General features: G+C 46.9%; 1 protein-coding gene across 2 annotated transcripts; it reads left to right on the top strand.

Moving 5' to 3' along the window:
- The first annotated feature begins 993 nt into the window (after positions 1-993).
- Positions 994-25,768, top strand: DCAF4 (DDB1 and CUL4 associated factor 4). Of its 2 annotated transcripts, XM_086709350.1 has the most exons (14): positions 994-1,118; positions 6,405-6,507; positions 8,660-8,763; positions 9,185-9,342; positions 10,028-10,110; positions 11,360-11,462; positions 13,986-14,129; positions 15,088-15,137; positions 19,485-19,564; positions 20,834-20,929; positions 21,042-21,139; positions 22,125-22,298; positions 22,592-22,706; positions 24,703-25,768. In XM_086709350.1, exons 2-14 carry the CDS (start codon positions 6,413-6,415, stop codon positions 24,894-24,896), a joined length of 1,494 nt encoding a protein of 497 aa, XP_086565476.1. In that variant the 5' UTR covers positions 994-1,118; positions 6,405-6,412; the 3' UTR covers positions 24,897-25,768. The 2 variants fall into 2 exon arrangements, with proteins under 2 accessions (XP_086565476.1, XP_086565474.1); XM_086709348.1 differs by lacking the exons at positions 994-1,118; positions 6,405-6,507; positions 8,660-8,763; positions 9,185-9,342; positions 11,360-11,462.
- Positions 25,769-26,636: the final 868 nt, after the last annotated feature.

The following is a 26,636-nucleotide window of genomic DNA, read 5'->3' as shown; positions in this document are numbered from 1 at the left end:
TAGTTTTGGGTGTTTGTTTTAAGTAGGCTCCACACCCATGTGGGGCTTGAACTCACAACCCTGAGATCAAGAATCCCGTGCCCTAATGACTGAGCCAGCCAGGCACCCCAGCTTTGGGTATTTTGTGGATGCCCTATATCAAGTTGAGGAAGTTATAACGTTTCTATTCCTAGTTTTTAATCATGAGAGGCATTCTGCATCTATTGAGATAATCACATGGAGTTTTCCCCTCCATTTATTCTGTTAATATGCTGTATTACATGATTGATTTTCCTATGTTGGATCAAACTTATATTCCTGGGATAAATCCTGCTTGCTCATCATGTATAATCCTTTTTATATGCTTCTGGATTTGATTTGCTAGCATTTTGTTGAGGATTTGTGTATCTGTGTCATAAGGTATATTCATATCATAATTTTGGTAAGTATTGCCCAATCACTTTCCAAAATTAAATCATGTTTCTTTGAAATTAACGTTGTTCTAACAGAATAATGGTCTCTTAGAAATTATTTTTCTTGGGGCGCCTGGGTGGCTCAGCTGGTTAAGCATCCAACTTCGGCTCAGGCCATGATCTCACAGTTCATGAGTTCGAGCCCTGCAGTCGGGCTCTGCTGACAGCTCAGAGCCTGAAGCCTGCTTCAGATTCTGTGTCTCCCTCTCTCTCTCTGCTCCTCTCCCTGGCTCGGGCTCTGTCTCTTTCTCAAAAACAAATAAAACATTTAAAAAAATTTTTAAAAGGGGGCGCCTGAGTGGCTCGGTTAAGTATCTGACTTCAGCTCAAGTCATGATCTCACGGTCCATGGATTCAAGCCCCACATCGGGCTTTCTGTTGTCAGTGCAGAGCCTGGAGCCTGGTTCAGATTCTGTGTCTCCCTCTCTTCTCTGCTCTTCCCCTGCCCTCTCTCTCTCTCAAAAATAAATAGATGTTTAAAAAAATAATATTAAGATTTAATATTAATATTTTAAAAAGAAATTATTTTTCTTCTTCAAGTACTTATAAGATTCTCTGAAGGGCAGAGCCAAGCCCAGCCTTCCACAACACATCTTGCTTAATGCCTGTCTGGCAAAGCAGCTGCAAAGAAGCTGGGATTCAGCATTTTCATCTAGCAAATTGTTGGTGAGCACTTCTATCAAGAATAGTTTCTCAGGACACTTGGGTGGCTCAGTCATACAGGCATCCGACTCTTGATTTCGGCTCAGGTCATGATCTCACAGTAGGTTCAAGCTCCACACGGGGTTCTGTGCTGACAGCATGAGCCTGCTTGGGATTTTCTCTCTCCTCTCTCTGCCCCTCCCCTGCTCATGCTCAGTCTCACAAAACAAAACAACCAGCCTTAAAAAAAAAAAAAGTTTCTCTACTTCAGCTCTATTTGGAGCTGGGTTAATTCATTGTAGGGGACTATCCTGTGTATTGTAAGATGGTTAACAGCATCTCTGACTTCTTCTCACTAACTGGCAATGTCATCCACCTCCATCACTGCCCCTTCCCCCAAGTTGTGACAAACAAAACTGTCTCCAGACATTGCCAAAAGTCCCCTGGTGAATAAAATTGTCCTCCGTTAAGAAACACTGATCTAAAAACTGATAAATGTGAATTTTCTATTACTATCCAATAAAATTATCTCTAATTTTGAATTCAGATCTTCACTGTATATTTTGCTTTGGATCTACCTTTGTCTCAGTCTGTGTCCTCACATGTTGATGACTCTCAAATCTGTATCTTTAGCCTTGTTTCCTCTCTGGATTCCCAGACGCTTTTTACAGCTGCCTGCCTCTGTTCTGCAGGCATCTTGAATTTGGTGTGTACAAAACGAGTCTCATTGTCTTCTCTCCCGCAAACTGCTCTTCTTCCTTTATTCTTGGTCTCCCAGGTCAGGATCCTACCAGTTAGTCACTTACTGGTTCCTCACTCCTCTGTCTCCACCTGTCACATGAAATTCACCTGAGTCTGTCTAAATTCAAGATCCTCTGTTCCAAGTGTCACTTCCATAGCCGGTGAGTTCATCTCATCTGGTTTGCTGCAGCAGTCCTTAACTTCCAGCTTATTCTCTGTGCTGCCTGTATAGTGCCCTTTCCAACATGGATGTCTAATCATAGCAGAGGCCTCATGGGCTGGCCCTGCCTGCCTTTCCAGCCTCATCCCTCAACCACTTGTACTTTAGGCTCTGGCCATAGCAAACTGCTTGCTGCAGGCCCCTCACCCCCTTGCCTGACACTCCAACCACAACTCAGACTGTCTCTCCCCTCTAGCCCTTCCACTCAGAGCAATGACTCTCTTCTTTTTTGCTACACCTGGAGAGACCTGAGTCTTCACTTATGAGGCACTACGGGAACCGGTTCATGCATCTACGTCCCTAGTGATCAACTAGTGTCTTGAGAATGGAAACCACAGTTTATTTCTCTCTGCCTGCTCCCCAGGGCTCAGTGGGTTCTCTGTAAATCTGTGTTGAACAGCAAATGAAAGTGCCTAGAGCAGAAAGGGGCTACCTGGGATTTTAAAGTAGCTGCAGGGTTGTTTTGGTGTTTGTTTAGTTCAGTGAACATTTACTGAGAACCAACTAGGTCATGGGTGCTAGGAACAGAGGAAGGAACAAGGCAGGATCTTTGCTTAGAAAATTCACATCACATTTAACATGAGATGGGAGTACAAAGTTTGGTACAGAGTGATAAGGACAAGTGTAATGCATAAAGTGGATGCTGAGAGTGAACTAGATCTGTATTCGGGAAGACTCTCCCCACCCCTGAAATAGGCTTCTTAAAAGTACAAAAAGATCCCTTTTCACCATACTCTAATCCTTTCTGTGTTTAGTCTACTTCTATTTGTTGTGACTTTTTAAAATGACTTTGGCTTGGGGCCCCTGGGTGGCTCAGTCAGTTAAGCATCCAACTCTTGATTTCAGCTCAGGTCATCATCTCACAGTTTGTGAGATCGAGCCCAGCGTTGGGCGCCATGCTGACAGTGTGGAGCCTGCTTGGGATTCTCACTCTTTCTCTCTCTCTCTCTGCCCTTCCCTCCCTCCCCCCCCCCACCCAAAATAAATAAATGAACTTGAAAAAAATAAAATGACTTTGGCTTGATGTTGCTTATCAGATTGGTTGATGTTGTCAGCCTCTCATTCTGTTGCAGAACCTGAACCTATGTTTGTGTGAGGTGATGGTGTAGAAATATTCCAAAATCAGCACTAGTTATTATTTACCGTGTCCTCATCATTTTGTGCCCTTCTTTTGAGAATAAGGTTGCAGGTAGGCCATGCTCCTACCTCCTGATCTGAAGCCTTTGACTTAACCATTACTGTGTTCTTCACTGGAATCATGCATTATTTCATAATTAAAGCAAACTGGGGTCATATGTATAGAATGTGCAGTCTACAGAAATTTTTATCCTTTTATGTCAGTATGGCATCTTTTTCTTCTCTTTTTTTTTTTTTTAATGTTTATTTTTGAGAGAGAAAGGAGAGAGAGTGTGAGCAGGGGAAGGGCAGAGAGAGGGAGACAGAATCTGAAGCAGCTCCAGACTCTGAGCTGTCAGCAAGAGCCCAACTTGGGACTCAAACTCATGAACCGCGAGCGAGATCATGACCTGAGCCAAAGTTGAATGCTTAACCAACTGAACCACCCAGGCACCCCTCTTCTCATCAATTTTCTTAACACTAGTCCTACCGATTTCCCTTTGTCTGCACAGTGCCTCTTAGCTTGTAACTTAACTAGTTAGTAAATACAACTTTATTCTTAAGTGAAGATTAGGAAAATTGATCCTTAGGGAGACCCATATGTGTAGTGTCCAGGAGCCATGAAAATGGGTTGCTTAGGAAGATGAATAAAGTTGTTACACTGTTGAACAGAGTCGTGAAGGCGGCGGTAGTGGTATTATTTACAGAGAAGGGAAAAAGGGATAGGTAAAAGCAGAGGGGGAGCTAGGGAGAGGTGGTGGTGGAAGAAGTGGATGCTCAGGAGGGATATTAGGGCTTGGAGATGAATCTGTGTTGGCAGGTGAGATGGTAGAAGTATGAAAAGAAGAGGATCTAGGACAGAACAGTAGAAAACGCACTTACGGGGAAACCAGAAAAGGCTGAATTTGACAAGAGGAAAACGAAGAGAAAGATATTCCAGAAGCCAAAGAAAGAGTGAAGCTTTATGGCATCACATGTGGTAGGAATGGACTAAAAAGAGACCACTGGCTTTGGCAAGTAGGACCTCACGGGAGCGTTTCGGCAGAAAGGTGAGGGAGGCGGCCTGACTGTAGTGGGCTGAGGAATGACTGGGAAACCAACAGGTGGGATGTGTGCACATAGACCACGTGCTCAGAATACTCCTCTTCCTTTTGGGTCGGAGAGGGAGCGCATACAAATGAAAAACCTGGCCGTGTTCGTAAGCCGAGAGAAGGACGGGAAATTGATGGAACATGCGTGGGAACGGGTGGCTGCAGAGTCTGAGGAATGTGAGCATCAGCCAGGTGGCGTGGGTTTGCCAGGAAGAGGCCCAGGGACGCCTGTTTCTCCAAGACCAGAGAAAAAACCGTTAGAAGTATGAAAGGCAGATGTTTGTGGAAGGAAGGGAGAGAAGTTGGGGTGTTCGTTCCTGGCCACATCTCTCTTCTCTGTGAGGCAGGGACCTATGCTAGCAAGTAGGGGCCGGAAGAAAGTGGGAAGAGTGTGAGGACAGTGGCAACACCCTGCGTTGTCGAGAGTGACTCCAACTAGGTTAATTCATACTGTCCCAGCAGAGGATGACAATTTAAGACATGTAAGACAAAATAAGACATTTATGATGACTCCACATCCGCAGGGCTACAGACTTTGCTTCACTCGTGCTCCATTCTGACACAGGACTGGAGAGCGTCTGGTGAAAGTAATCCAGGTTATGGGATGACCCAGTGGGGGAGGCAGACTGACTGTCTGAAGCAAGCAAACTGAGGACTTTGTTATAGAATTCGCAAAATGTTTGCGTAAGTACTAGACCAGAAGTCCAGACTTTTGGTGCTCTGATGCTAATAAGCATTCCCCACTCAGAAGTATAAGTTGGAAAATAGAGGCAAATAGATTTCTAGCCTATTCTTTGGCTGCATTCAGCCCTCGAAATGTTTTTCTAATTTTGTTATGGCATTTGAATACGGTTTTAAAGTATATTCAGTAAAAAAAAAAAAAAAAAGTATTCGGCAAGATGTCATCATTGTCTCCCATGGGTTGGAGGTGGGGGGAGTCACCAGGTGTTGGAAAAGCATGAAACTCAGAGCAGCTGGTCTATGTACCACAGTTTGATCTTTTTAAGACCTCTTACTGTGATTCCCAGTGTTGAAACTTGTGATTCAAGTGCTGGTTTCAGGCTATATAAGATTTGAAAAAGTCACTTGAAATATGGCAATACATGTCATTAAGAAGTGTTTTTATTTCATTTTTATTTTTAAAAGTGCATGTGCACACCTGTCCCCTTAATAGCTAGCATACTTCAGGAAGTTAAAACCTTTATACAGCATGTTGAGAAGTCCCACACACGCGCTCTCCTTTAGTTATTTCACAGTTTTCCCTGCTCAGTGCTGGAATTGTGTAGGAGAAAGTGTTCACTGTCAACTGTTCTCTATGAATAGGGATGTGTGTGGATTGAAAGAAAAATTATATGCCCTGGTGTTATCTGGTAAAGAAAAGAAAGAAGAATAACCTAAGAATTTCCATGCCAGCCTCAACTGCCATCTAAAGTAATTGTGAGAATCTGTCATCAGCTCACACAGTGACCCAGGGAACCAGAGGTTGGCAGATTGGCAGGCCAGGTGTTAACTGTGAGGTAGGAGAACTGTAGCCAAAGAAGTGGCTTCAGGAGCATGGGATTTTACCGGTATCTCCTATAAAGGAGGCAGCCTTTATAGGCGAGGCTTGGTGTGTTGGCTCTGGTGAGAAACCATTTTGAGCCATCCTTTTGCCTAGCTCTGAGCATGAAGGAACTATCAAGAAGCAAAAAGGCGCCTTGGGTGGTCAATTAAGTGTCAACTCTTGATATCAGCTCAGGTCATGATGCAGAGCCTACTTGGGATTCTCTCTCCCTCTCTGCACCTCCCCTCCTTGCTCACATGCACTCTCTCTCTTAAAACTAAACATTAAAAAAAAAAAAAAAAAAAGGCAAACAGGGGCGCCCGGGTGGCTCAGTTGATTTAAGTGTCTGACTGTGGCTCATGTCATGATCTCACAGTTCGTGACTTCAGGCCCCGCGTCGGGCTCTGTGCTGACAGCTCCGAGCCTGAAGCCTGTTTCAGATTCTGTGTCTCCCTCTCTCTGCCCCTCCCCTGCTCTCACTCTTGTCTCTCTTTCTCAAAAATAAATAAAACATTAAAAAAATATTTTTGTTTAAAACAAACAGAAAAGTGCATACACACACATATTTGTGTGTAAACTTTCTTTTTTTTCTCTTTTAGGAGCAGAAATGCATAAAAACAACAGGCAGAATAGAAGACGTGTGCGAAGGGGCCACCAGCAGAACCCTTGGTTCAGACAACACGGTTCTGACGAGAGGCAAGTGCTGCTGCCCAGTGCCATCCCAGCATGTGCAGCCTGTCCGTGCACAGGAGTCACAGGGTTCTCATCAAAAGGCAGGGTCTGAGCCGGGGCCCACGTTCCCAGTGCCACTGCTGCAGGTCAGCCTGCCCACCACCGATTGAGTAGTTAGGAGATATGGCCGGACTCTTTTCTTCTGAGAGTGACCATGACCTCTGTACAGAGTATTAGCCAGAGGCTTAGAAGGAGACCTTAACAGATAGAACTCAAGAGCTGTTTTTCTGTTTTGCAGCCTTTTTTTCTCTCTCTCTCTCCCTTTTTTTCTAGCCAATGAAAATAGCTTTCCGGAGACCTAATTTCATTTAGCCTAAGTCCTTAGAAAGGCTAAATATATAATATTGTATATAATAAACACAAAAAGGTGTAAAGAATAATACAATGAACATCATGTACCCGCTACCTAGTTTAGAAAGTAAAACTTAGTCTGTACTCAAAGTCCCCAGCATAAAACATGTTCCATTCTCAACTTATTTTTCTTATGGCCAGAAGTCCTGTTGGCCTTGAGCTGTGGGGAGTGTCTTATCCTGCTGTAGGTGGGCATCTTGTTCTGGGACTGGACTGTGTTTCTTTCATGCAGAAATCTTTCCACAGCCCCCTCCTCACCAGAGAAAGCCTGCATGCCAATTTCAAAATTCTGCCGTACTTCAGACCTCCTTCTAACCTGGACGGGTGTCTTAACTACAGGGTCAGAAGATGCCAGATACCAAGAAGCTTCTCTAGAACAGATTAACCTAAACAGTAATAAAAACCACCAAAGTGTTGTGGAAAGAACAAGGGCTTTGGAATCAGAAGGTCTAGGTTTGACACTCTGCTTTTTCCTATGTGAATTTGGGCAAGTTACTTCACTCTGAGTCACCCTTGTACAAGAGAGCTAGTACAAGGTTTGCAATACTGTTATGTAAAGTCTCTGATGGGCTTCCTGCCTCTGAGCAGGCCCTTCATATATGGTGGGCCTCATTAGGTGCCGGATAAAATCGGTGACTCTGAGCCAGAGTCCCAGACTTGACCCATATTGCGGAAAGATCAGGACGGTGCCCAGTGTTTGTATGTTTTGTAAGGAGAGCTATGGATATTTTGGGGGCCCCGGGCCTTCGCACAAGAGTCCAATGTACAGCGAAATGTGATCTGTGCAAAAAGAGCACTACTCTTCCTGGCAGGTACTGTGGAAACACGCCAGGCAGCCACCTTTTGGGCTCTGTATAGACAGAATGGAACAGCATTCCTTGGACTAGAAATGTGGACGTTTGTCATGATGCTTAATCCTTCTCTTGCTGCTGATCACTCTTGCTCTTGATGCTTAATCCTTCTCTTGCGGCAGCCAGATGAGCTGCCTCAGAAAGGTCCGGGCCATAAAAAGGGAGAGTAAATGATTTTCTCTGAAATGGCATAGTTAGAATTCACAGACAGAAGAGAAAGTTCTTTCATTCCTTCAGCCTAGTGATTCAGTTTGTATTCCTTTGAGGGATAGGCAGGAAGTTCTTGATTTTAAAGTGGATTTTGTCAGGATTCTAAAATTAGGTGTTTTGCTGTATCGTTACATCCTTCAGCCTGTAATTGCCACAGAAGCTGCTTGTAGTTTTGCAAATCAGGTGTTTAAACCATGGCTCTATCCCAGTATTAACTGAGCAAATCACCTCTGTGCCCTGAACCCCGGTTTCTCCATCTGTAAGCTTGTGTAGCCAGGTAAAATTTAAACCCTTTGTACTGCTGAATCCAATAAAGAATGAAATGCACCTGGCCTTGTAACTGCTGTTGAGCTGACAGATGAGCCCAGCTGGTAACATTCTCATTGGCAAAGATTTCTGTTCCCCTTTTCATTGGGAAATTTTGAAAAGATCTCACAAAATGCTCACATGAGGAGACAAGGAAAGGGAATTACTGTGACCCGTGTCCTGTTAAGGATGAGGAACCAAAACCTTGCCCTGACCTCTGTATATTTGTAGTAGGTAGCACTGCTTTCCAGGAAAAGAGAGGTCAGAGCTCCCCAGGTAATCAGAAGAATCAGAGGGTTGAAATGAAGGCCATGGAACTGCCTTGACGACCCCAGCAGGATCCCACAGTCAGAGAATGGGACTCAAGCTCCTCACTGCAAGTTACTGTGACTGTGTGTCAACAGGTGTAACGCAGCGGCACAGCAAAGCCCACAGGATTCTGGCCGTGCCGATGATGACGAGGCCCCATCGACCTCATCTGGCACAGCTGGGAGTTCTTCCGCGCCAGGTGAGGCGTCTGCTGGATGGTAGACCTCCTGTGTCCCTGCCTGTAGAAAAGATGAAACCTCACCCTGCCTCATCATCTGGTTCTAACTGTTTTGGCTGCCCTTCTTAGCCATGTGTGTCTGCACTTGCATGTGGGTGAACTCCATGTGTGTCAACGACGCCCGTTCCCGGCTTGGAGGAAATTCTGGAGCAAATTAAAACACTGACTAAACATCCTGTGTCAGGAATGGGGATTCTGAGGCAAACGGCTCCGCCAGTGCAGGACCGAAATGGGCGTCGGATGGGGAGTGACAATGTTAGCCCACCTCCCGCCCCTCAGAAAACACAGGCATCTGTAAGGGGTGGTGTGGACAGATCACTGGGTTCCTTCATAGGTGGGTCAGTGCAGTGTTTAAGTGGATTTCATTTCTTTTTGACTAAAGATCTGCCAGGGTATTACTTTGACCCGGAAAAGAAGCGCTACTTCCGCTTGCTCCCCGGACATAACAATTGCAACCCCCTCACAAAGGAGAGCATCCGGCACAAGGAGATGGAAAGCAAAAGGCTGCAGCTGCTGGAGGAAGAAGACAAGCAGAAAAAGGTGGGCTCCACACTCGTGATGGCCACATCCATCCACTGCTGATAGGAGGTGCCGAGCAGATGCCTCTGTAACACTTAGCATGGTGCACTTGAGGGAATGTGACATCAACCTTCCACCATAGTAATCTGATGAAGTGAGTAAGAAGGCAAGAAATCTCCCACCCCCCTTTTCTTATCGGCAAAGTTTCATCAGTGATTCTCACATCTTGTCCTTTCTCAGAAGAATCTTGGGAAGTGGCATGAAATGGTTTCTGTAATTGTATATTTTAAATAGAAAACCGAGGGATGTGGTTTGGATATGAGGATTTCCTGCATCCCTTGTGGGGATTACATCCCAGCACATTTCAGTGGTTTATGGGGGCCCCGGGGTCACTAGTAGTCGAACAGAAAGCAGACCTGAGTGACCAGTGCCATTCTTGTGTTCACTAGTGGGGTGGCTTCATCTCCCCAGGCATAAATTGATGGGGAGTCTGGACGTGGGCACCAAACCAAATTCCTAGCTCACACGTTCTTTCTTGTGATGGACTTTTCCTCTTGCCAAGAAGAGGAGACCATTAGAACTTTATGCATATAGTTTCTGCCAACTTAGTACGCTTGCTTTTTCATTACATCCTGTGGAACTGAAAACATTCTCTATTATCCCATAACATAAAACTTCATTACTCTTCTCTTCTCTTTTAATTTAGAAAATAGCCAGGATGGGCTTTAATGCATCTTCATTGCTCCAAAAAAACAAGCTGGGTTTTCTCAATGCCACCAGTTATTGCCGGTAAGACAATGCCTCGTTGTTAAGTTTTCTTCATGAATATTCTTTTCCTGTTTCTTATTTCCATGGTCCAAGAAGTCAGTCAGGATGGAGTACATAACCACTCTGTAAGGAGTCTTCACAGTTGGGAGAGGGGGGCTCGGCTCACAGCCTGCCTTCTGCTGCTAAAACCAGTCCTGAGTGAAGCAGTCTCTCTGTAGAGCAAGGGAAGTGGCTCATGTAGGAAGCCAAAGAGAGAGGGGATCTAGGCAGAGAAACTGAGCAGAAATTTCTCAAGATGTTTCCTCTGTGTTACTTGAAATCATTTTTAGTGTAATAGGAGGCCCTATAGCTTCATTCCCATGCGATATCTGCTCCCTTCTCCTCTTCCAGCAAGTTGTCACCCAAAATAGAGCATTAAACAGATGTATGTGTTCTAAACTTTATATACTTGTAATGTCTGATATAATTCTAACTAAAACCCTGTGAGCTAGGTTGATATTTCCCCCAGTTTCCAGAAGAGACTGAGGCTTAGAGTTGATTGACTGGCTCAAGGTAAAGCTAGAAAGGGTGGAATTATCTGACTCCCAACATCTGAGCTCCTAACCCCTACATTCTGCTGTCTCCCTTCTGTGCACGGAACTCATGTTATGAAGAAACAACTTGAGTTTGAGTGCCTTATAGCACTTACCGTGGAACAAGGCCCCCTTCAGGGAAGGCCAGCCATGCAGGAGGTATCCGCCAGGTCAGGTCGGGTATGCCTCTGAGAATTTCCCTCCTGAGAGGGAAAGGAATTAAAGGTCTAGGTAGAAATACCTCTGTTCACCCTAAAACATGCTTTGTTCTTAGTGGGGTTGCGGCCATGATGTGGAGAGAGAAGGGGGTCCATACCTGGTTCTTGCTAGCTGGGTGCTCTTTGGCCTGCTGTTTCTTGCATTTTTCAGGCAAATTCTTTTTGTCTCAAGAAAGAGTTGTACTAGATGATCCAAGAAAGAGTTGTACGAGATGATCCAAAGACAGATTGGTCTAGTTCATCTCTCTTTGACCCTATGAATGGGCCACCCATTTCTTGGCCTTAGTTTTCCTAAGAGTTCTACAATTGAGGTTATTTAGGACCCTACTCAACTCCATTGCTGAGAATTACTTCGGAGGAGAAGTGGCTGACTAGGGGAGGCGGTCTCCAGGGTGTGGGCCAGGGCAGAGGCTCTGAGTCTGCTTCACGGGTGTCTCGTTACGACATCCATGCCCTCCCCGTCCCTCTTTCCCTCTGCAGTTTAGCTCATGAGCTGCGAGTGAGCTGCATGCAGAGGAAAAAGGTCCAGATTCAGAGCTCGGATCCCTCCGCTTTGGCAAGCGACCGATTTAACCTCATACTGGTGAGTGGGAGGGAGCGCCCTGCGGGTGCCAGAGGTATAGCTGCTGTCCCCGGACACTGCATGGCTTAACATTGGCTTTCATTGGGGCTAGCCGTGCGGAAGCCAGTGCCACAAAAGCAAGTGGTGTCCTCTTGGTTTTATGGTACTAACCAGCGCCTACTGGCTACCTGCTGGCAGGCGCTGAGCTGGCAGGGCAGGCTGTGCCGACCATCGTCACCCCCACTACAGCTCTTGTCATCTAATCTGAGAGCCTCAGCCCACCCCACATTGAGAACTGTCACAATGTAATTTTCCCTTTGGTGTGTTGTCTGCAAATTGAAAAGGTACACAGTGGACCAGGGGCTTCTAATCCTTTCTATACTGGGCATAATCTGGTGGTCAGACCTGAAGCACCAGTATCCTTTAGTAGTGACTATGTGTTATTCCCTTGCTTGCTGGCTCTGACCTCAGTGGCAGGGTCCTATAGGGTCTGTGCTCCTGGGCCTGCATGTCCAGCACAGCTCTGTCATGTCCTTTACAGGGAGCAGAGCCATCTTCTCTGCTTTAGGTTAGACCTGGGCTGGAAGCCAAGGTTAAGGCCAGAGATTGCTGGAACCTAGGGTTCAGGGAAATGTTGGCAGAGGACCGAGAGTCCACTGCAAACAGAAGGCGATACACCACTGAGTTAGACCAGAAGCTTGAGACCACAGGAGATCATGGCCTGTCCTGTAAGCCCTGTCCTTCCTGGAGGCCAGGAGAAAGCTGAGAATTCGAGAAGGACACAAAATGAAAAACCTCAGCCTGGTGGTCTGCTGAAAGGACTGGAATCTGAAGCGACAGTGCTCACCCTTGAGGTCTTGCCCCAGGAGACCTCAACAGGAGAGCCCTTCTGCAAGGGGTATTCCAGGACGTGTGTTCTCTCCTGGCTTTACTCTCCCGTGTGTTTGGGGGCACAGTTTGACCTGAATCGCTGGAAAACTTTCTTGCAGTACTTTCCCCTCAGGAGCTCCTTCCCTGGGGTTCTTCCATAAAATTGGGTGGTGATGCCTGTGCTGTTGAGTATGGCCTGAGCCCCTGGTCCTCCTACTTCATCTCACACAAGGCTGGCACTAGTGCCCAGATCTTCCCAGTCACCCAGGGTTAGACGTGACTGGCTGGCTGTGTGACCAGAGTACTGGGAAGGGAGCTTTGCCACCCAGAGATCAGCTTTTCAGATCTGATTCCAGTCTCTGTCATGATTCTTCAGGAAACTGTGCTTTCCAAGTAAATTTGCAAAGTGAATACAGTTTCACCAACATCCAAACCCATGTATGTGTGTATGTTGTATTTATAAGTATACATAAAACACTTAAATATGTAGGGTTTTGCTTTGAAATAATTATTAACTACATTAAAAAATTTTTTTAATTTAATGTTTATTTTTGATAGAGAGGGAGACAGAGCGTAAGCAGGGGGAGGGGCAGAGAGAGAGGGAGACACAGAATCAGAAGCAGGCTCCAGGCTCCGAGCTGTCAGCCCAGAGCCCAACGCAGGGCTCAAACTCACAAACCGCGAGATCATGACCTGAGCCAAAGTCAGACGCTTAACCGACTGAGCCACCCAGGTGCTCCTAAAAAATTTTTTTTAATGTTTACTTATTTTTGAGAGAGAGAGAGTACAAGCAGGGGAGTGGCAAAGAGAGAGGGAGACACAGAATCTGAAGCAATCTCTAGGCTCTGAGTTGTTGGTACAGAGCCCGATGCGGGGCTCAAACCCACAAACTGTGAGATCATGAACTGAGCTAAAGTTGGACGCTTAACCAACTGAGCCACCCAGGCCTGGCCCCTTTAATTTTTTTTAACATTTATTTGTTTTTGAGAGAGCAACGGAGTGCAAGGCGGGGAGGAGCAGAGAGAGAGACACAGAATCCAAAGCAGGCTCCAGGCCCCAAGCTGTCAGCACAGAGCCCAACGTGGGGCTCAAGCTCAGAACTGTGGGATCATGACCTGAGCCAAAGTTGTACACTTAACTGACCGAGCCACCTGGGCACCCCGTAGTATTTTCTATTGTAATTTTTTCCTACAATGCAGTGGGTTTTTGTTTTTTGTTTTTTGTATCTCATTGAGGGGAAAAGTGCCCATGTAATGGGAATCCAGTTTTGTTTCCTCCTTTTACCCCTTCACAGTTATAACTAGCATTTTCCACATCGTTGTATGGCTTTCATGATGGCTGCGTGTCACCATGTGGCTCTTCCGGATGGATGTAGGGACTCTGCCAAACCAGTTCTGAGTGGAGTCACTGTGCCGACCTCATGCCTCTTGACAGTTCCCCCTCATCGCCTTCACCCCCACTCCTGGACTGCGAGATCAGATGCCTGTTAGCTTTGCCCAGTGACAGCTGGACTGAGTAGGTGCAAGTCAGGTTACCTCCATGCTCCCTCGTGGGTGGGAGCACTCACCAAGTGAAAATGCTCAGAGCATGGGATCTAAGACAGATGGCAGGTGGTCTTAGGCAGCTCACCTGGCTCAGCCTGGGAGGTCACCTATGGTCTCCTTTCCCCTCCAGGCCGATACCAACAGTGACCGGCTCTTCACGGTGAATGATGTCAAAGTCGGAGGCTCCAAGTATGGCATCATCAGCCTGCGTGGTCTGAAGACCCCCTCGCTCAAGGTGCATATGCACGAAAACCTCTACTTCACCAACCGGAAGGTATGTTGCCTTTCCCATTAGCCTCGCGACCCCCTTTGCCTTGGATGCAGGGGGCCTGCAGTACTTGGCCCAATTTAGAGTAGAGGAGAGAACCTTGGGTACCTCATTTTACCAAGAGAAAATGGAGTTTTAGATCTTGATAACCTATAAGGGAAGAAAAGGGCCTCAGGAGTTTCTTCTCTTAGAAGAGAAATAACTGTCAATAGTTGGGAGAAGGCATGAAACCTCTTTAGGCTTGAGAGGCTTCTTTAACTGCTTATACAGACCTTCCCTCCAGAGGATCGAGGTGACCTGAAGGAGCCTGTGCCAGGCACCAAGTTCCTGGGCAGTGGGCTGTTGTTATCTTTGTGGATAGTCCTCCAGTGCATCAGTCACTCAGCCAGTCTGTGGCCTACCCAGAAGTTACATAAATAAAAAGAGGTTACATAAATAGAATATACATAAAGATGAGGTTACATAAATATAATACAGCACAGCTTGCCGTCTAGGGAGCAACCTTTAAATTGCACTTGGGTGATGGCTGCATGTGTAAAGAGCTGTGTGACATTCTATTCATTTGGGACACGAGCCACAAGATGGATACAGGTTGAAAATGGTTTCTGAATGAAACGAAATACAGTATGCCTTTCAGAGTTGGGTTTTGTCCCCTTCTGTTGCCGAGAACCCGTCCCCAAACCAGAAAGTTACTAGATGTCTCACTGTGAGGTCCATGCTGACAACAAAGGACCAAAGCCTGGGGGTTACTTCCTCCCTGTTCCTCTCAAGGCGCTACATGGTGGAGCAGGGAACTTCCCTGTTCTGACGCTTGTTCCAGTGTCTTTAAAAGGAGTGAGACCTGAAGAAAGAAGCCCCATGTCTGTATCCCTACTAGTTATTCCATAGGCAGGCATTGTCTATTTCTCTCCATGAGTTGGCAGTCAAACCAGTCTTTCTGTCTTGCTGTGTGTTTCCTCACCAGGTGAACTCTGTGTGCTGGGCCTCGCTGAATCACTTGGATTCCCACATTCTGTATCTTTTGGCAGACGAAGAGGTTTGGTGGGCAGGCCAGGCCCTGATGAGGAGCTGAGTGTCTGTGGGGTTTGTGAGGTGGTCCTAGGGGCCAGAGGTCTGTACCATTTTGTGTGCACATCTCACCCTTTAGGAAGGAGCATTGCAGCTAGGTAGAGAACAAAGATTCCCATGGAGCACAGAGAAGTAGTCGAGGTCCCAGGGTGACATTGATGTCACTATGTGCCATCACTGTTAAGATCTGTAAAAGAACTGGGGCGCCTGAGTGGCTCAGTCAGTTGAGCGTCTGACTTCGGCTCAGGTCATGATCTCGTGGTTCGTGAGTTCGAGCCCCACATCAGGCTCTGTGCTGACAGCTTGGAACCTGGAGCCTGCTTCAGATTCTGTGTCTCCCTCTCTCTCTGCCCCTCCCCTCTTCACACTCTGTCTCTCTCTCCTTCAAAAATAAATAAACATTAAAAAGAAAAAAAGATCTGTAAAAGAATAGTAAAGCCTTAGGCAGAAACCCCACATCCTCCTGAGGTGAAGGAGGAGGAACTCAGAGCTGCAGTGGTTTGAGGGTGGTCTGGACCCCTTGCGGGGGGAAGGCTGAGGGCGTACATCAGTAAAAGGGATTCCTTTGGCATTGGACATGAGTGTGTGGGCTCTGTGCCTGGGGTCCCTGCCAGACACGGCCTTCTTTAGAGCCCTCTTCTTGTAGCCTCTTCCCTCTCAGAGAGCGATCAGGGTTCTTCTACTAGGAGCACTGGAGCGTAGTTTCAGGCTAGCTAGACCCTTCCCCTGGAGTCCCTGAGGGCTCTTGATGCACAAGACACCTGTCTGTCTCGTGCTTCTGAGAGTAATATTGTTTGAGCCAGAGCCACACATTCATATGTCTTGTCCTTGGTTCATTTCCATAATAAATGAGTTCTTGAAACTATGTGACCACTCATTGTACCTAACACCTATTTCATGAGTTGTCACGAGGCTAATATTAGTTAATGTCTATGAATGCACTTAGCACAGTGCTTGTCACATCATGGGTCCTCAACAAATAATGGTTTCAAAAAATTGGAACCTGTTGGGGTTTTTTAATTTGTTCTATGGCACTCTGTCTCTCTTTTTTTATTTTTATTTATTTTGAGAGAGAGAGAGTGTGAGTGGGGAAGGGACAGAGAGAAAGAGAATCCCAAGTAGGCTCTGTGCTGTTAGTGCAGAGCCACACGCAGGGCTCAAACTCACAAACCGTGAGATCATGACCTGAGCTGAAATCAAGAGTGAGATGCTTAACTGACCGAGCCACCTAGGCACCCCCACGGCACTCTGTTTTTAAAACATTTTATTTTATTTTAAAACACTCTATTTTAAAAACACAGATTCAGGGGCGCCTGGGTGGCGCAGTCGGTTAAGCGTCCGACTTCAGCCAGGTCACGATCTCGCCGTCCGTGAGTTCGAGCCCCGCGTCAGGCTCTGGGCTGATGGCTCAGAGCCTGGAGCCTGTTTCCGATTCTGTGTCTCCCTCTCTCTCTCTGCCCCTCCCCTGTTCATGCTCTGTCTCTCTCTGTCCCAAAAGTGAATAAACGTTGAAAAAAATAAAAAAATAAAAATAAATAAAAATAAAAACACAGATTCAGGTTATACATTTTATATAAGACACAAAATTGTGTGTGTTCTGTAAATTGAAAATTCTATGTGGCTTTCATTTGGTGCGATTCTGTGGAAGGATAAGGCCACCTGTTACTGTGATGTTACAAGAGGACAGAAGAGACCAAGTCTTAAAGGAGAGAAAACAACCTTGCTCTCATTTCTGATCTTAAAACAGGATAACATTTTCCCATGTTTCTCTCCTTAGGCTAAGGAGAGGATAAAAATCCATATAATTGGTTTTAAAGATACGGTCTGTGGTAGTTTCATCAGCTACTTGCCCTCTGGTGATCATTTCAGGTAGTCTTCAGGCTTCTGTGCACCCGCTGCTTCTGCTGAGGGTCCTGGAACTCATTTAGACCTGTCCTCTGCATTTTCCCCCCAAAGAACGGTGGGAGGTTCGATCGAAGTTGTACTTAACTGGGCTTTTCAATAACCTGTGGCCTATTAAAGGGTTAAATCTAATACTGACCCCGTTAGTATCCTATAGGGTTTAAGGGTAACCTGGGTCTTAGTCCTAGTAACTGAAAGTGCATCTGGGTAGGGACTCCCTCCCTGCATCCTCACCCTCCAAACCCAGAAGGAAAAGAGGTTTCTTTAGGAAGGGCTAAAGAACCCTGGGCTGCCCAGCTCCAATGTTATTATTTATGGCTTCAGCACTCTCCATACTGCTGTATTTAACATGAGGCTTACCACCCAAGGCAGTGTGATGTGTACACATCACACATTCAGACGATCAGTAATGTTGCTTGATTGCTTTGCAGGTATTTACATTTTTCACTGAGGTATGTGTTCATTCCTCCAAAATCTGTTGAGTTTATATGCAATCCCTGTGCAAGGTGCTAGAAATGGCAGCGCAGCAGGTGCTCAGTCTGTATAGTGAGTCCGTGGGGCAATTGGATGCAAGCGGGAGAAAGGGATTAGGGTGGCCTTCCTGGAGGTGATCCCATACAGAAAGGAGGGGACAGAGCTCACAGCAGAAGGAAGAAGCAGAAGGGAGCTTGCACATTGCATAGCAGTAAGTGGTCTGATGTCTGAAGTCTCTGGCAAGGTGGGGCCCTGGCTGCTGGAATGTTCTAGAAGATTGTGGCCATGGAGGTATTTCTTACAAAGTAGTGTGGGCAAGAGACTGGCAATGGTGAGACCTCAGGCAGAGAGCTGCTGCAAGACCGAGGGCAGGGGAGAGGGTGGGATGGATGAGCAGGAGTGGAGGAGAGGCATGCGTCCAAGAGGCTTAGGATCTAGGCCAGGGAATGGAGGTGGAAGAGAAGGTCTGAGGAGGGAACTCCGAGAGGGCGGTTGTGGAGGCCACAAAGGAGCGTGTGGTTGGAAAGTGTCGTGTGGCCACAGGCAAGACTGGAAAGTGTTGATGGGAGTGAGAAACAGTTCGCTGGAGACCTTGGGGAGAACACCTGATTGGAAGAGGAGTGTCAGACCTGGGTTTCAGTGAGCTGAAGAGTGACAGGAGGGCAAGGAGGTAGAGAAACACAGACTCCTGTTGAGAGAATTCTGCCTGTGAAGGGAGAGGAGCCAGAGCAGTCGGAAGACAGATGGCCCGGTAGACATGCGGAGGCAGTTCAAAGGAAAGGAAACCCAAATGGCTGTGATCTGATGGATCAGCACATCCAGTTGTAGCCCAGGAAACTCAAGTTAAAATGAGATGTCACTTTATACCCGTTCAGATGAGCAAAAGTTTTAAAAGTCTGATAGTGCCCAGTTCGGCAGATGGGGGAAACTGCTGGTGTAAGTGAATTGATAAGACCCTTTAAGTTGCAACCCCTTGTGACCCCACAGTTCCGCACTGGGTTTAGACGCTAGAACCTGTTTGCAAACTGCAAGTCGTGACCTCTGCCGTTCGTGAGCAGCACTTTTTTTTTTTTTTAATGAAACAGACTAGAAAATAATCGGTTCCATATTTAGTGAGAGTAAATATTTTCTAAAACTTCTGTTTCAGTTATTTGCGTGAATGCAGTGCGTGGTAGCGTAAAATCAAACTCCTAGAGTGGGTTCAAGAAAACACTGCTTTAAAGCAGCCTCCCACATATGGAGCAGGACACAGGAACACTGGAGGGGATGCTCATTCCAGCAGCAGAGGAAAAAAAAAAAACACAGAACAAGTTAAGTACCCATCAGCAGATGAATTGTATATTCATCCACAGTGAAAGTGAAGGAACAGGAGCTACAAGCTTTAATACAGGTGAATCTAGAAGACAGCAAGATGGAAAAGTTGTAGAAGATACTCTAAGGAAATAGAGCATGGCCCAGACCTCAGACCAATTTTAGAATGTGATTCTGGGTAGGGGAAGCATTGGACTGGGGAGGGGTCAGAGAGTCTTTTAACTGTGACATATTTTTCCTTTTAAAACATCGGAAACTGGGGTGCCTGGGTGGCTCAGTTGGTTAGGTGTCCCACTTCGGCTCAGGTCACAATCTCACAGTTTATGAGTTCAAGCCCTGTGTCAGGCTCTGCTGACAGCTCAGGCCTGGAACCTGCTTCGGATTCTGTGTCTCCCTCTCTCTTCCTGCTCTTTTTCTCTCTCTCTCTCTCTCTCAAGTAAACAAACTTTAAAAAAAAATTTAAAGAAAAAAAAATCTGAAACTAAATCTAGAAAATGTAAGCGTGTTAAATCTGGCTCACGGCGTTACAGTTTCTTAAAGGGTACTAATGCCCATTCTCTTCCCAGAGGAGAGCCTTGTACTTGACTGCCCTTAACAGCTTTCTAGGCTGTGCCTCATGGGAATCGCAGAGACTCCAGGCTGTGCCACCCTGCTCCCAGCATCGCTGTTTGTCAGTAGTCACCCAGGTACCGGGGCCTTTTCCTTTGGATAAGGAGGTGCTCTGAAGGAGGTCTTGGTCCCTGCCTCCTATGAGCTGCAGTCACAAGAACGGTGTAGACTCCGTGGTGAAGGTTGGGGCAGGAGGTGTGGGGACCGCAGAGTGGGTGGGGACAGCCTACAGAAGCACAGTAGGATTCTGTAAACTGGACCCAGGATTGGTACTAGAAGCAGGTGCATCTTTACACACCCCTCCATTGACCCGTTCGTTGGGGTCACCTCAGCCAGAACAGTTAGGAAGAGTATGTAATGAGTGCAAGAGATCGGAGTATTTATTTGGACTTCCTGCACAGACCATGCAGAAAAGCATGGCAGGTGCTGCTGGGGATGTTTGCATTCTGTGTGCCTGAAGGCAGTTGGACTTCTCCTTCCTGGCAGCATTCTGGATATTAAGTTTTCAGTCTTTCAGAGAATTAGGATCAGTTAGACGAGGGTCAGACCTCTAAGAGTGCAGGGCTTCGGGTAGACCTGGCGTGGGTCCCGGCTCTGCCCCTTACCAACTTGAACAGATGGCTTAACTCCGTGAAGAGAACACCTACCGCAGCAGGTTACGTGGAGGGTATGAGGCACACTTAGCCCGCTGCCTGCCGTTTCATCGTACAGCAAGCTTACGTGGCAGGAGCATGTGTCATCCCGTTTTATAGATGAGGAAAGTGAGGCAAAGAGAGGTTCAGAATTTGCCTTACAAAACTATGGTGTCATAAGTCAGGAGAGTGATTCTCTTTAAGGAAGAGTAGGGAGATGGTAATTGGGAGGGTTATCAAGGTACTGGAATATTTTGCTTTTTAACCTAGATGATGGTATAGCTATACTTACCTTGTGCTAACTCATTAAACTATATACTTGGAATTTGTTATCAATTTTGTTATCACTTTAAAAGCTTATTTTAAAAATGTTTTCCTTGAGATCACACATCTAATAGTGTGATGTGGGATTGAAACCCTCTTGTAAAAACACCACACTGCTTCTCTGACGGCAGTTAGTAGTTCTAATGCTACTACTGGGAAGTCGGGAAAGATGTGCTCATTATCAGAATGACCACTTTTGAGCCAGGTACCCCAGTGGAGTGTCTCTTTTTTGCTACCACAAAACCCAGAATGGGGCCAAGATATAGATCCTTCTGACCAGTCATTCCTGGAGGTTTCCCAGAACTAGTGGTCACTGGCCTGGCAGCATAGAGAGGAGATCTTCGTCCCTCCAGGGCAGCGACCCTTTATAGTCACTGTTCCCATCAACAGGAGAACGGCCCGGCATGCTCTGCAGTTTCCGGATCCCTGGGGCCTGGTCCTGTGCATGGTCCCTGAACATCCAGGCAAATAACTGCTTCAGTACAGGTGAGCCATGACTGACTCCGCAGGTTCCCAGCGTAAAGAATTTCAGACTTCAAACTCCCTGTCCAGGCTGTGAGTGATCCTTGTCTCTCTGTCCCATCCCTATTTCTGTCAGGCTTGTCTCGGCGAGTCCTAGTGACCAACGTGGTGACAGGACACCGGCAGTCATTTGGGACCAGCAGTGATGTCTTGGCCCAGCAGTTTGCTCTCATGGTTGGTTGGATTGGGAAGGGGGCAGTATAAAGTTTCCCAAGATTGGAAATTTTGCTGGACTGAAAATGGATTCCTGTGTGGTATCTGGTTGTCCCTCTCTTTCAGGGGAAAAAAGGACATCAGAGAGGATTAATGGTTTACTTGGTGATTGTATGTGCACTGGAGGAAAGTTGGCTGATTCAGAAAGGCCTGGCTAAACTGGCTTTTGGTTTTGGTTTTGTTTGGGTTTTGGGTTTTTTTTTAAGTGCAAAAAGGTGATTTTATTAAAGCACAGGGACAGGACCAACGGCAGGAAGCTGCCTAAACTGGCTTTAAACAACTTCCTATTTAAATGAATTGTTAGTACTTCGTAAGTACTGGGATTAGCCATCAGGACAAGTAATTTTTTTGACATATAAATAAAGTCTCAATTCATAACACTAAATAGCCTCATACCTAGCTTTCAATTTACATATTTTAAATTTTAACAAAATTCTAGTCATTCCTACTTTTCAGAGACTTCCCCCATTAAAAAATGCCATCTTTGTTTAAAAGCCTGCAGGAGTGTGCAGACTGCCAACCTGCCGTCTTCTGGAAGCACAGAAGTGTTTCTGCATGTTTCATGTTTCTGCAGCCTTCTGCCCTCTGTTTGGGACTCCATGGCTTCCCTGGATGTCTCATCTCTCCTACTCCATACTCCCACCCTCGCTTCTCACAAAGGACCTTCCTTGGTGGAGATAAGGCGCCATCACATGGGCTTCACAGAATGAGGCCTAAGGGTCCAGTGCAGCCAGTGGGGAGGACACTGGAAGACACTTGGGGTCCAGTTCTCTTACCCTTTCCTAAGGGTACACTGAGGCTCAAATCTTCCGGCTACACTGAGGCTCAAATCCCCACCAAGCCATCCAGGGGCTGGGAGAGGGGTGCGAGACAGGCCTTCTGTTCTGGAAGGCACACCCCTCCCAGCCTTAGAGGAGGAGGTACCAACCAGTGCCTTTTTCCATAGGCTCCTTTGCTGTTTAATGGCTGTCGTTCTGGGGAGATCTTTGCCATTGATCTGCGTTGTCGAAATCAGGGCAAGGGCTGGAAGGCCACCCGCCTGTTCCACGACTCAGCAGTGACCTCTGTGCAGATCCTCCAAGAAGAGCAAAACCTGATGGCATCTGACATGGCGGGAACGGTAGGGTAGCACTGACTCTTTCAGGTCACTGCAGCCACTGGCCCAGAGTTCTGCCAGCTAGAAGAGACCCTCATGCAAGACAGTAGCAAGGGAAAGGCAGTTGTGGGCTGTGCAGAGGTGGGAGCCCAGCCCGATCTAGACAGACACAAAACTGGTTTTGATGCTTTTGAAACTTAAGATTTTCCTAACCTGGAGAGGTGTTTGGACACCACCTTGTCCTCCCTGGCTTCCGCGCCTACGTTCGCTAGTGTGCCTGCCAGACTCTTTCTGATGGCCCCTTGTGCTTTCCACAGATCAAGCTGTGGGACCTGAGAACCACTAAGTGTATAAGGCAATACGAAGGTCATGTGAACGAGTACGCCTACCTGCCCCTGCACGTGCATGAGGAAGAAGGCATCGTGGTAGCAGGTACCTAGGGAGGGGGAGATATTCTGTCCTGTCAAATAAAATGGCAGAGGGGGAAATTACTCCAAATCTGAACTGAATACTTGGGACTGTGGACTCCTGAGGTCAGGGGGACCAGATGGGACGTAGAGTAGGACATGAGTAAGCAGCAGTTAAACATCAACCAGTTGGACAGCCCTTTGTCCCCATGTTAGTGGGACAACATCACCTCAGTAACAGGCAGGTTAGGTGCAATAAAATATAGCAGCTTGGGAGACCTGGGTGTCCACCTGGTCAGCATTCAGTGGGACCCTTAGCCCATCCTGTTGAAAAGCTTGGGCTCCCTGTTCTTTGAGCTCACTTTCTAGCAGAGGATGCTGAGAAAAGAAATTAAGGTCATTGTAACAGCACTGGTTCCTGGTCCCCTTAACACAGTCCATGGGGATCCATGATCTGCAGAACAGGAGCTGAAATGTCTAGCTGCTGCTTTGAAAGGAGCTACAGGTTGATCACAGGTTTTGAGTTTCTGGGCTACAAAATGTTCTGATAGCATGAAAGCTCAGTGGTTTGACAAATTAAATAGTAGGCCCTTGACAGAAGGAATACATTCTTGGTCTTGACAAGTCCTCACATTTGCAAATATGCCTACAGAATGTACTTGTTCCCCACGCCCAAGAAGCGTCACTTGGTTAGGACTTTCTCAGGCTGATTTACTACTCTCACCGCCAGCAGCAGTTAGCTTCCTGCTTAGGCCTAGTTTCCATAAGTTTTCATCTAAGAAGAACTTCTGTGTTCTGGATAATATAAAAGAGAGAAGCCCCGTTGAGAGGCAGACCTAGGTATGTGGGCTAGCTGCAGTAATCGGTGAACTGCGCGGCCTGAATCCATCCACAGCCGAGGGAGTGCACGGTCTCGGCTGACCACAGGCACAGATGTGAAATCCGGGAAACCCTAAGGTCTGCCCTCCTTTCCTCGGAAGCTCTCCAGTAGTGTAGACCGCGTCTGGCCTGCCGCAGCCAGTGGTTGTTAGGTGCCACATCCCTCACAGCTCTGGGCCCTAAAGACTTACGTGGTCTGACACACTGAGCCATCAAACCAGAAAAAGCACAGGGCACCTGGGTGGCTCAGTCAGTTGAGCCTCCGACTCTTGGTTTTGGCTCAGGTCACGAGCTCACAGTTTTAAGAGCTTGAGCCCCACATCCACGCTGCCGGCAAGGAGCCCGCTTGTGATTCTCTGCCCCTCTCTCTCCACCCCTCCCCTACTCACGCCCTCTGAAAATAAACTTTAAAAAAAGATTTTTTTTTTTTTTTTTTTAATGTTTAAAAAAATTTCTTTAGGGGCGCCTGGGTGGCGCAGTCGGTTAAGCGTCCGGCTTCAGCCAGGTCACGATCTCGCGGTCTGTGAGTTCGAGCCCCGCGTCAGGCTCTGGGCTGATGGCTCAGAGCCTGGAGCCTGTTTCCGATTCTATGTCTCCCTCTCTCTGCCCCTCCCCTGTTCATGCTCTGTCTCTCTCTGTCCCAAAAATAAATAAACGTTGAAAAAAAAAAATTTTTTTTTTAATAAAGAAAAAAAAATTTCTTTAAACTAGAAAAAGCTCTGGGGAGCGTCATCACCTGATTTGTCCCCGGGATGCATTAAAGTGAAGAGGTCTTCCTGGTCACTATTTCACAAACAGGAAATCCGTTGCAGTCACCCTCTTGAACAGCCCTTGACAAGAGAAGCAGAGCGCCCACCTGTTAGCCGACATGCCTGGGGCACCATCCAAGGCGTCGCCAGCCAACGCATCTGGTCACTTGGAATACCTGCAACTGGTGGTGCTTCTGGAGCACAGGAAGACCTGGAACTTTGATTTTCGAGAAGTACATGTTATCGGCAGAAATAGTTTCCATTTGCATTTGTGCTTTGGCTCCCGTGGAGTCCTTTTTAGCCTTAGGAATCGCGAGAAGCCATGTCCACATGTATACACGTTCTCCTGTGCATCCTCTCACTAACCTGCTGTGTATCTTCCCTCTTTCTTAGTGGGCCAGGACTGCTACACAAGAATCTGGAGCTTCCATGATGCCTGCCTGCTGAGAACCATACCTTCCCCACACCCCACCTCCAAGTCTGACATCCCCAGTGTGGCCTTCTCGTCTCGGCTCGGGGGCTTCCGGGGAGCCCCAGGGTTGCTCATGGCCGTCCAGCAGGACCTTTACTGTTTCTCCTACAGCTAATTCCACGGGGTGCAACCCAGAGGGATGTGGACTTGACTTACGGGAGTGAGGAGCAGCCATGCCTCTGCCACAATTCCTGTTTCCAATGAGGGCATTTTAAATGGGTGCTCTGTGTACACAGATCCCATCCATCCGGCTGCTGGGAAGAGCTGCTATGTTTTAAGTGGAGACACTTCAGTAAAGTTATTCCAGTTAAGTCATGAGCTCAGAGAGCTCAGAAGTCCTTTTCATAAAAGGTACTTGTTTCCTGTTGAATTCCTTAGAATAGCCTGTGCTCCACTCCCCTCTCCTCCGCCCCGGCCCTTTTCAAACAAAAACTCTGCTAAGGGCTGAAGATTGGCAGTAACTGAAGTTTTCTTTCACCAAAAGCCCTTTCAAGAAGGGTAATGAGATTGGGTGAGACTGTTAGTGTAGTCAGTGCCTGGGTCCCAGAAAGGTGTGCGCCTGGACTGGAGAAAGCTGGGGAGAAGGGGAAGCAGGGAGTCCTTTCTCTGAGTCTCTCGAGAAAGATTGAAGGCTGGATTGCGGGGGGTGGTCATTAAAAAGCCTTCTCAGACTCATTCCACATCAGTGGCAGATCTTGGATCCCCCTTTTATTACCATTCGTAGGCATTGGGAGGGAAAATGGACCTTTCTAGATGCTAGAGGTTTTAAACAGGCCCTAGCATGCCTTTGTTGAGGCACCTCCCAGCATGTTAGGTACAACAGTTCCTATTCCCGTTATGGTGATTTGAATGTCAGCTTCATGGGCCTCATGTCAAAGAAAATTGGTTTTCATTTTTTGTAATCTAGGAGAGGCAGTTTGTGAGCTGTTTATACAAAGTTTTCAAGAGCCTGTCTTTCTACCGAACAATAAACCAGAAAGAACGATGCGTAGTGTGTTGCTCTGTCAACGTTTAGAAGATCATGACGCTTGGCCGCTACGGCAACGAGCCAGCGCAGTAACGTCTACTCAGATCTTAGATGAGGAGTGGAGACCAGCTTCGATGGCTTTGCAAGAGAGCTTTCATTTTTTGTGCCTGCTTGAGGTGCGTGCCTCAAGAAGCTGGCCCCTATGGGCTACAACAGCAGGCTCCCCAGCTCCCCTCCTGCTAGGCTGTGGGGGGCTTGGCTGTGTCCCTCCACCCCAGGCCGCAGCCCCTGTTAGAACATAGCTCTGCACGTTCCAGCAGCTTCTACTTGTCTCTTCAGATCTACTAACTGCACCTCACTGTTGCTAGCCCAGGAACTTCAGTTAAACTCTTCAGTTACTCCCTTGAGTGTTAGTTACATCTTGTTTCCTGCCAGTACAATTTAATGTACAGAAATCCAAATCTGCCCCCCAAAAAAGATGAGCATATCAGGTTGGTCATCTGACAGATTGAGCTGTTTACATGCTATATTTAAAAAAAAATTTTTAGTGCCTCATATTTTATAAAAATTTCCCCCATCTTGATCCTTAACAACACACAAAAGAGTTACAGCAGTAGTAATAAAAATCATTAGCATCATTTTACAGGTGAAGAGGCCTGCGCGCACAGACCTGTTCAGCGGGACCTGGAACTTGGAACTAGAAGACTTGAGACCGTGTTCGGTGCTGCCCACGCACCTGTAGTCACCGACAGTACTTGCGTATCACGGCTAGTGCTGCCGAGAAATCAAGAAGTGGCGTGGCGCACATGGGGGCGTGCAGTGCTAATCATTCACGTTTGATCACCCGGTAAATTTTTCTGGCGCTCACCAATGATAAGCTTACTAATT

This window comes from Puma concolor, chromosome B3, assembly GCF_028749965.1.
Source record: "Puma concolor isolate L17-30 chromosome B3, mPumCon1.1.hap2, whole genome shotgun sequence".
Classification (NCBI taxonomy): Eukaryota; Metazoa; Chordata; class Mammalia; order Carnivora; family Felidae; genus Puma; species Puma concolor.
This window is presented reverse-complemented; position numbering and strand designations above follow the sequence as displayed.

What these genes read in the sequence shown, in the direction of transcription:
- DCAF4 (XM_086709350.1), top strand. Translation starts at nt 6,413, where the DNA reads ATGCATAAAAACAACAGGCAGAATAGAAGACGTGTGCGAAGGGGCCAC. An exon ending in GGTTCTGACGAGAGGCAAGT is followed by an intron (nt 6,508 to 8,659) that starts GCTGCTGCCCAG and finishes GTGTGTCAACAG; the next exon opens with GTGTAACGCAGCGGCACAGC. An exon ending in AAATAACTGCTTCAGTACAG is followed by an intron (nt 20,930 to 21,041) that starts GTGAGCCATGAC and finishes TATTTCTGTCAG; the next exon opens with GCTTGTCTCGGCGAGTCCTA.